General features: G+C 39.7%; 1 protein-coding gene across 1 annotated transcript in view; it reads right to left on the bottom strand.

Moving 5' to 3' along the window:
• EPB41L4A (erythrocyte membrane protein band 4.1 like 4A) overlaps positions 1-10,419 on the bottom strand; it is a gene marked incomplete at its 3' end in the record, with an annotated part of 62,308 nt that overhangs the window by 14,545 nt on the left and 37,344 nt on the right. The window contains exons 5-6 of the mRNA XM_010141961.1: positions 7,543-7,640; positions 4,514-4,634 (exon numbers count right to left, since the gene is read on the bottom strand). Coding sequence (XP_010140263.1) covers positions 4,514-4,634; positions 7,543-7,640 — 219 coding nt within the window. The remainder of the gene's footprint in view (positions 1-4,513; positions 4,635-7,542; positions 7,641-10,419) is intronic.

Genomic DNA, 10,419 nt, shown 5'->3' with positions numbered 1-10,419 from the left:
GCAGGAATGGAATGAGTGCTATTTCCCCATAGGAGTGCTGAAGCTACAAAGGATTTCTGAAAGCAGGGTTCATGACTTCAGAAAAGATAGTCCTTTCTTCACAAAATTTTGCCTATAGCCAGTCACAGCAACTGGTAATACCCAAGTCTGCTACTGTGGAAACAAAGTTTGGAGTCTGTCTCACAAGATTACCAGTTTCACAGATCCAGTTTGCCTTCCTGCCTGTAAATATCAATTCATCAGTTTAGAAACTACCATCAGCTACACGCTGGGAGGAAACAATAGGGGAAAATTGGTGGGGGAAAAAACTGGCTACTAAGGACATATCTGACATAGCTGATGAAGGTTTTATTTTCAAAAAGAACAAAATTACTAAGTAAATAAATTCAAAGCCTTCAACAGAGTTATCCTTAAAATGTAGATTGTCCTTCCCTTAACTGCCATTTATACGAGAGAAAGACACTCTGTTGCAAGCCTGAAACAACTGAAGCTGCATTTACATCTTCACTCCTTTTTATTACTTCTCTGAAAGCTACTGCACTGTTACTGGGGAAGTGCAGCACACCTTGTGAAAATACCAACTCAAAAAGATGCATCTCCTGCTTCACCCTGTGATTGTTCTCTTGGGGAATTACTTCATTGCATTTGCTACGTTTCAAATTCAAGGTGTAAAGCAAAGCTTAGCATTTTGACCCAAGTCCTGGAAAACTCCTGCAATATGCATGTCGCTTCTTGTCTCCCCATCCTCTCCAGCCTCGCAGATACTTTCCAGGTTTCCCAACTTAGTGCTATGCCGAAAAAGGTAAAAAAACCACACCCAACGTGAAAGACATGAAACAGCAGTGCTAGTATGAATGCAACAGTATTTAAAATGCCGCCTTTCTTCTGGGAGATGGGCTGCTCCAGCCCATCTTATCCATTTAGCAGCAGTGATACTGTTTCAGGTGTTCGCCTTCTTTCCAAGGACTCCTGGAAAAGCAGCAGATCTGAAGCTTGTAGGAGAAATACCCTTCTTCAAGGGCTGGATTTTCCAGGATACTGAGATTCATTTCTGTATTCAGAACATGCATAACCCAGCACTGTCACATCTCACATGTCTTTTACCCACTTCTGCTATAAATATTTACTCTACAGCTTGATTTAATTTCTATTTATTTATTTTGTTGGTAGCTCTCAGAAACATATGCAAAATGTTCGCTGGAGCAGTACTGTCTCATTGAGTCCCAGGCAGGCTAAATATCAGTTTTGAGCAAAGTAGATTACCCTGTTACTGAATTAGTGCTAGAACCCAACTAGCACTTTAAATGCTGCTGCTAGTGTTTCCTAGAAGCAAGGTACAAGTCCTGAAAGAAAACCTCACACTTCCTCGCTGGGCTCCAGAATGGATAAAGAAGTTCTTCCAAACGGTATCACAAACCCACCTCTAGAATGTCTCTGGTAGGTGAGATAATTTGGGCTATGCTCTCAGCCATTCTAGCTTCTAACTATTTAACTAAATAGACTGATGTCACCTGTGCAGAAGTCAGTGCTGGCAGCGCTGAGGATGACTGTCAGGCTGAACTAGCAAAGGGTAGTCCTTAGTTTCACTGTCTTTTCTGATGCTGCTATATCTCTGATATCTTTATGCAGCCAAGCAGCAAAGGAGTGTATCAGAGCTCTAGATCAATAAGGTCTAGAGACAGCATTAAGACAGTCGTCACTCCTCTTTGCAACCACTGTTCCGCTGGTTTCTGAATTTCATCTGCAAGGCTATAAACTTTTAGAGACAAATGGGACTTAATCTGACTTACTACACTAATGATTACATAAACTTGAGAGAGAGGAATGAAGGTTGCTTAGTACTGGTGGGCTGGCAATTCATCTACAGTTCAATTTCTCAAACACAGTCTCTGATGTTGAACCAAACAAACTCACTGTGACTCAGTTTCCAATCTCTGGAACAGAAAAACCAGTACTTTTTAACTTTACAAATGGACCTGCAGAGAGGTTCTCCATAATGCACCAATTATTCTAAGGCAGTCAGGCAACCATACAGAATTAATTAGCAAACAAGAGACTCTCTTCCCTGAAAGAGAAAGCTCAGGTCAATGTGGCAACTGGCACAGAGTTCAATCACAGGAGTAATTTTCAAAGAGAACAGCTGTGTCTCTGAGTTAATACCTATTCTCATTACAGAAGGCACAACTAACACTAACACGCAAAACTACAGGCAAAAAATTACTTAACCTTTATCCAAACTGTGGCTTCATTACAGCAAGAGAATCAAGAAATCTAGATCTACATACAAGATGGCTAGCTCTGATAATCTCTACATTAATTTGACGAAGAGTAGGATTACCATACTCATAAAATATTTCTTACTGCTCTCATCTTAATAAATGGTTATATCACAATTGCACCTAACTTGGATTTGTAAGGACAAGCTTCTTTACACTTACCAGGAACATAAAACTGGAGATAAGCAAGCGAGTGTTTATTTTGGCTTTATGTATGGTTGAACTTCTGGCATATGTTGTATTTTCAAAAGCAATTTCATATTTTGCATTTTTTGCAGGCACTGTGGTCTAATGTTTTGAACTGCAGGTTGGGAAGTCAAATCTCTCTGACTTAAGAGTACTTCCACCAGTGACTAGTGGTCCAGCCTCTCTTCTTCCTCTACACCAGGAGAACCTCAGTCTAAAACTAATCTCACTGAAAGTATTTCATACGGAGCAGGCCATTTCAAAAATTGTGTCAGCAGGGCAAAAACTGCCTCTGAATTGCTGGGGACTTATTTTGTATTTTTGTATGCCTAGAGACAGTGTAGAGTTAAACTTCCTCTTCAAGAAGACTACTTACACAGCTGCTGCAAACGCATTTAGTATTTAAAGTATATTCACAAACAATCACTTTCTGGCTCCGCTTTCTTTACTTGAAACTATGTTCTTTGCTCCAACTTCCCTGTGCAAGTGCTACGTTTTTCCTCTCTGTGTTGCTGCTGCTCTTCCACTCTCAAGCGCTCAAAGAACCGATCAGGCCAGAGTTTACTACTCTTATCTTGCTTTGCTTATCTTTTGCGTACTCCAGTCCACCTCCTGGTTGTCCTTATTGCAGTTTCGCTTTGCACTCCACTGACAAGCAACCAAGAGAAGGCACTGTATGCACAAATTGCAGTCTGACAGAAAATCAACTGACTCCCAAAGCAGTATATCGGGATCCACCACCAGGCAGAGATTATCCATAGTATCAATGACAGTACAACTCACAAGTTTCATGTCCAAGATAATTACTACTCCAATAACTGGAAGATGGAGAATTGAAGTTTTGCAGTCTCTATTACAAAAATTAATGTCTTTTCCAACTTCTATGAAGGTTAAGTTGGGATTGAATTAATTTCCCAGGTCTGTTGACACAAACGTTCCAGATTTCTGCAGTTCTCCTTTGCACTGTCTGCAGTGTGCCTACTACTCTCCTCCTGCAATCTCTTCCAATAGTTGCCCCTGCTAAGGACCATTACTCTAGCTTATTCCTTTCTCAGTGCCTTCTCATACATAAGAAACATCATCAGGTTTCAATGCCCGTGAACTTCTGTCGTGCCTGTTCAATTTAAGGCAACATTGTTTCAAGGCCCACCAGATACCCTCTGTTCCCACTGCTGTAAGTTTTTGCCCAGAAACCTGCACTTTGAATGCCCTGTGACACTTGGTGCTGCCTGATGACTCTGTTTCTGGGTGCTCCTTTCTTCTTACAATTCGTATGTCCTTCCTTACAGTGGAATACTTCATATTGACTACTGCCAACATGTTTCATGTAAGATATGTTTTTTAATAAAAGGATTTTATGTTTTCAAAACCAAACTGTCTCTAATTCACGCAGATGTTGCAACTGAGTATCACTTAAACCACGGTCATACAAACTGCTTTCCTAGTACCTCCTGCAATGTGAGCTGATCCCACAAAGACTCATGCAGGTTGCTACAAGCACTCCATTATCCCAACTAAGAATCTGGCAAGAAAATAGAGGCTTCATTGTACCAAGTGCTGTACATTATTATATTAAATGTGGTCTTGTCCTACCAGTTCATTTGAATACATGGGGCAGTACAAAGAAAAGAAATGTTATTAGCCCCATCTTAGAGACAGTAGACTGAGGCATGAGCACACTAAGCAATTTTTTTGGAGTTATGCAGGAAATCTGTCCTGGGACGGGACAAAACTCAGATTTTTATTTAATTCTTTTAACTACAATACTAAGAGGAAACCAGAGAGCTATTAAAACTGCTGGTTCTGAAACACCCATACCTAGGTCTGGCGGACGTCATATTTCCGGTTGTCGTCCTACTCGGTTTGTAAGAGACTGTAATTCCAATTATGTAAAATGCTTTCTGTTTCTGAGGGACATACCTGGATGTCTTGCGTTCTTCCCTCAGACCTAGAGACTTCCACTCTGCACCACAAGCTGCTCCCTTCCTCACCTACCAACCACCTCTCAACCCAATGTTACCTGCAAGTTCCCAACAGCACAGAATTCTTACATCAGAGTTTTGTGTATCCGCTCTATGGCATCCTCAAGCTCTTCCTTCTGGTCTGGAACAAAGCGGTACTCCGAAACATAACCTGCAGTGTGCTTATATGGGTCATAGTCCCCCAGCTCAGCTAGAGGACACAAGAAGAAAAGAAAGGTCACCTATTTCCAATATTTCATGTTAACCAAAAAATACATTATATAATCCATCTATCCGTGCCAAGCCACCTCTTTCCAACCGACTGCCAATTTACTATCCAGTCAGTTAAACAACTCATAGACAATATAGAACTGTTCATATTAGCAGACATAAAACGAGTAAAAAATGTTTTAAGTCACTTTAAAAGATAAATTGAAGGTTCAAAGAGCTAGAGGTTTTGACAGGAAATCTACCACTTCTACAGGACTAGATATAATTTTGCCCAGGGCAAGCTGAAATTTGATGATATATATTACTTGGCAGCATATGTAAAACAAGTGTAGACAAAAAGTCTAGTTTTCGGAATACCCATGCCCTCACGGTAAGTTGTTATATTACAGACAGAACTGATCCATATTCTTGCTGAGACTCCTAACATAAGTCAGTGTGGGAATCAAACGAAGATCCTCAGACACTATACCCTTCTAAGGGCAAGCACCATTTGCTGTGAGGAAACACAAACACTCCATTTTTCAATAAAATAGTGAATTTAATGTTCAGGAAATATCAATAAGAATGTAATGGATAGCCAATATAATTTTATTTGAAACAACCTTGAATTTGCATACATTAGTCATATCCGTTTACATGTCGCAATCCAATTATAAAATAAACATGCACCTCGGTCAGAACTCACTTCTACTGATCTTAATTATAACTGCATCTATCCGAGAAACTCTGCAAAAGTTAACATTTCAAATTTTTAATAACCATGAGTAAAATCTGCATGGACGGGCTTCTCTGAGAAAAGCTGCACCACAGGTTTCTATCCAATGTCCACTAAGCCAAAATCATAGCCAAAAGGAGGCTTCAACAGCCAAGAAGAAAAAGACTCATCTACTATCTCATGTTTCTTCTCAGAATTTAATGATGTACCTAGAAAAAGACCGTGATCTGCTCAGTGGAGACACTAAGAAGATCCTCTAGAAAACCTCTGAAAAAAACCGATATGGTTCTTGCCCATAGCAGGTACAAGAGCAAGAAAGACTACAACTGCAACATCTCCAGCATTCCCAAAAGGAAAATTGGTATATCCTGCAAACTGTGCCAAGAGTACTGCTCTTGCAGCATCACCACTATAATAGTCTACAGTCTTTGACCACAAAAGGAGGAAAACAATTCCTATGCTAATGATGGAATTTGTGTGAAGAACAAAGATGACACCCAGGCACAACCTGGATGGTGAAAGCAGGGCCTGTGGCTGGAGCAGGACATGGGTACAGGACTCAGAGAACACCACAGCACTGGCTCCTCCTCTGGTCCTCACAGCTCCACCAGGGAAGACACCACTGATATCATCATGGAATTAGAGCTTCTCAGCTGTTACTGAATTCCCAGAAATGCACCTCATCTCAGTTTGGCCAAGAAAAAAGCACGGTCTGGCACGTGACCCTTTGAAAGGCTGTTGACTTTGGTGCTGATGCTTTGGGTTCATATTTTCACTATCTGATACAGACATTTCTCAGGTGTCTTTTTATACTTTGGATAACCGCAGGCCCTAAATAAAAGGACAAAGCTGTTTACTGAGTCAACAGGAACTATGCTTGCTGGTGGCAGGACTAACTGTAATCCACTGTATGTAACCCTTGCTGTGCTTTAACTCTCCTCTTGTGAGCTTCCTCATTGTTTTTCAATAGAATATCCGAGATTAGAATCACAGGAACAGAATTTTATACCAAAACAACCGCTCCCCATACTCCAACCATCTTACAAAATGACTAAAGGAGAAGATTTTTTCTTTTTACTCACTTCTCATAATACTATTAAGATGTTACTATCATTGCATCTTTTCCTGCTTCATACCTGCAGTACTTTTCCCAGGGAAGGCATGTATGCCAGTGAAGCAAAATGTGCACTGCAAACAGTTTTTCAGAATATGTCACATTTCTCAGACAGCAAAATGAAGTTCAAAATAATTGTACAAAAATAAAAACTGCCTAAAATTTTAGGCAGAGACACATACAATATACTGTGAAATTCTGTATCATGTCCACTCCCATTTTATACACAAGTCATTTAGACTAGGTATTCTAAAATGGAAATAAAAGGAAGACTATTTTTTATGTTGTATTAAGTGCTGTTGAGTCACACTGGGAACCCAAATAATACAAATCGCTTAATACCTATCACTCATGAGAAATCTGAATTTAACACAGAACAAGTTAAAGATACAGGTCCCAGCATGGCTCATCATACCATTTTTGGTTACCAATTGTGTTTAAATACAGAACTTTTCCTTACAGAGCTATTCCTTTCCCATCACAGCTAACTGGTAGACAGCCAGCCAACTGATTGCTAGTTCTATCTGCCATGCAGGATATAACATCCACTTCTGAAAAGCTAACTACTGATGGGTGAATGTAGACAAATGACATACAGAATTAAAATTCTTCACTTCAGGTCAAAACACATCCTCCCTTCAAGCACAGGTGCATTCATATTGACATAATGTAATTTTTTAAAAAAACATCTATTTGACAGACTTTGTGGGCTGGAGGCTGCACATAACCCATCAAATCTGTAAAGCTGATGAAGGTTTTGTCATACTCTATATGCAATCCAGAGTAAGTCATTAAGTCTTAAGTACACGATATGATATGATATTCCTCAGCAAGCAAATGTTTGGCAGAGTCTTCACACTGACTTTTCAGGTCTTTTTTACGTTAACTTCTATATTATCTATACAGGTTAGTAACCTATTTACAGTTCTTTAGCTGAAATCAGTCATATTAGTTGTGAAATGAATGCATAAAGTGTTAGTGAAGACTTCGGTCATCTCTTAAAATCAGTCATAATGCACAACTAAAACAGTATCTTCTCAGCTGGCCAGAAGAACTTACACTGAATTATATATGCTCCCAGCTGTGCTGCAGTGTTGACTGGACAAGGCAAACGGCCCTGTAAAACATCTTGCTTGACCTGCAAGAAAAATTGGTACCTAAAACACAGAGAGAAAACAAAGTTATTATTTCAATATTGAGTCTGATGCACCAAGTAAGTTTCATCATCTTTCAGTTTACTGAAGACATACCACATACCATGATTATGTGACAATCAAAAGCTGCATACCTCTGATTTACTTTTCCCATATTGACCTTGAAGCAACTAAGACTCATCTAGTGAAAGAACGTAGGTAGGGGAGCACTCTGTAGTCTTCCCATCTGCTTATATTGTGCAGATACAATTAATTTTCTTCCTAGAAATGCAATTTTTCCTCTTTTGACTTCTGTAAATTAGTCAGAAAGTGGGGAAGAAGAAGAAGAAATCTATCAAAGGACCAAAGTTTAAACTCATCTGTCGATCAGTGTAAGGGAGAACTAGGTACTGGATGATACTTTGCTGAAATGTTTTCTCTCCACGCACCAGAGCATCTGCTCTAGAGCAGCAAGCAGATTTCCTGGAGTACATAACCCCGTGAAAAACACAGATGGGCATACCATCAGCAGCTATCCGTGATAGCATAATCTAATCTTCGAACAGAGATAGCAGGGGTAAAAATGTAGTCATAACCTGCTTCTGAACTTGATGAAGGACATACTGAGACATGGTGTAGGGACCCTGGCAGTACAAGGGTAACGGTTGGACTCGATGATCTTTAAGGTCTCTTCCAACCAGATGATTCTATGATTCTATGATATGGAAAAATAAAAGACAAGAAAACAAGCCATAATACAAAAGATCTGTTTGGTTTTGCAATTTCCATACTCATTTATAGGAAATCTTTTACATGCTGTTTAGATTTTGTCTTGTTTTTTTACAACAGATTTACAGTGATTCACATCATCCTAAGCAAATTTCTTCCACCAAGTTCCTACAAAAGGTAATACTGAGACGGTAAGTTTTTAGAGGAAAAAAAATGGTCATCCATACAAGCATGCAGCTTTTCCAGTTTTCACTAATTCAACTTTATCTACATAGAGCCATTCAGCTCCATGGCAAATAATTTATTTTGTGTTAGTACACGTTACTTATGGAAGCACCTTGGAATGAACCGTAAGGGCAAAGTGCATTTACGCTGATTTCAGGGAAGTTCACTAACTGTTACATGACAGCTAGTCCACAAATCACCTAAGGTCCAATCAAAGATTAGATTTTATCAGCCCAGACAAACCTCTGAGTACGGACATTAGCATCTTTCTGGTTGATGATCTCCCAGAATTTGTGCTGACAGATATTACAGTAGGAATGTCCATCCTTAAAAAAAAAATGGTTAATATACTCTACTTAAATGTACTAGAGCCCTGCATACAAATTTTCTGATAATGTCACTCAGGGAACACAAAGCACATGCACTCATTGTTTCTTCACTCTAAGCAATAACTCAGTACTGCTTCTAGCTTATACTTGGCAGTCCTACCTAGACAAATCTCCTCTGTATGAATGACGATACTGACAAAGATTATTCTGCGTCTACTGTGGAGTACACAGCATCTTCTTTTTAAACACAAAATCCATTTCTGATATGTACCCGTCATTCTTTTAGCCCTCCTCTACCTCTATAGTGCAGAGCTTCGTACCAGGTGATGCTACAAATGTGTTTTCCATGTAGCAGGTTTCTATATTTCTGCATTCTCATACTGTAGTCTCAAAATAAAGCAGGATAGGAAACTGAAAAAACACCACCTACCTACAGCCAGAGCCAACTGTTAAGTGCTTAAGTGGCTGCTGTAAAGTCAACAATCTCAACAAGCTCTTCACAAAACCCAGGCCTTCTGTCCGAACTTGTAGCTAAAGCAATCCCATCTTGTGTGCTGTCGAGTTTGTCTTGCATGCATAATAGTGTCTAAACAGTAGTTTGCTCTAGCAAACACATCCAGCAAATGTTAATACGAATCACTGCAGTGTTAGCTTTTGCCTACAGGCCAGACAGATTTTGCTGTAAAGCAATTACAAATTTGACAGGTTTTCATTATTTGCAAATAGTAATCATGTAACACTGCAGATCATGAACATCTAATAACAACAGAGTCTGCTCTCGTATCCACTAAAACAACAAACACATGCTCCAAAGAAACACATCGGTTAGCACAAACCCGTTAATGCATCACTGGAATTACACACTTAGGCAGAATATTATTATTATTGTTGTTATAAAGAAAAACAGGGCCTTTAATCCCTCCTAAGCAGAGGGAGGTTTTATTATTACTATTATTGTATCTTCCTTTCAAGATTTAAGACCCTACTGAGTTAACACTCAGAAATGTTGTGGGCGTCTGAGTATTCAATGTGTTTTGTTGAAGACTGTCAACGCAAACATATTGCATTCTTATGCCCTCCCTCTGTACCCTCTAAGGTGCAAATTCTGTATGACCAAACACTGCAGACATGAACAGAGGCTTGCGAACTACACTTAAGTGCTTCTCAACTAGGTGCACCCACATAATCAGCAGTGCAAATCACCAACTGACCTTATCACATAGGAAAGAGAAACAATTTCTGAAAATTTAGCCCCTGTCATTTCCGAGACAGAAATCCAGATTGCTTCCTGGGAAGCAATCACAATAAGTTCAGTGGCTGAAGGTCCCTTCCCAGGGCTATCTGTCTTCACCCATGAGCAGGGTTTAAAGTGCTTCTGCAGAAGTACAGGAAAACTGCATCACACGTTCATGGTACAGGGCATTACACTGCAGCTGGCTTATGCTGTTTTACCTGCAAAGTCACAGGTTTATGACTTTTGCCAGGCCAGACCCAATCTTATTACACTGGAGACTTCCATT

Source organism: Buceros rhinoceros, unplaced genomic scaffold (genome assembly GCF_000710305.1).
Source record: "Buceros rhinoceros silvestris isolate BGI_N320 unplaced genomic scaffold, ASM71030v1 scaffold15168, whole genome shotgun sequence".
NCBI classification, from domain to species: domain Eukaryota; kingdom Metazoa; phylum Chordata; class Aves; order Bucerotiformes; family Bucerotidae; genus Buceros; species Buceros rhinoceros.
This window is presented reverse-complemented; position numbering and strand designations above follow the sequence as displayed.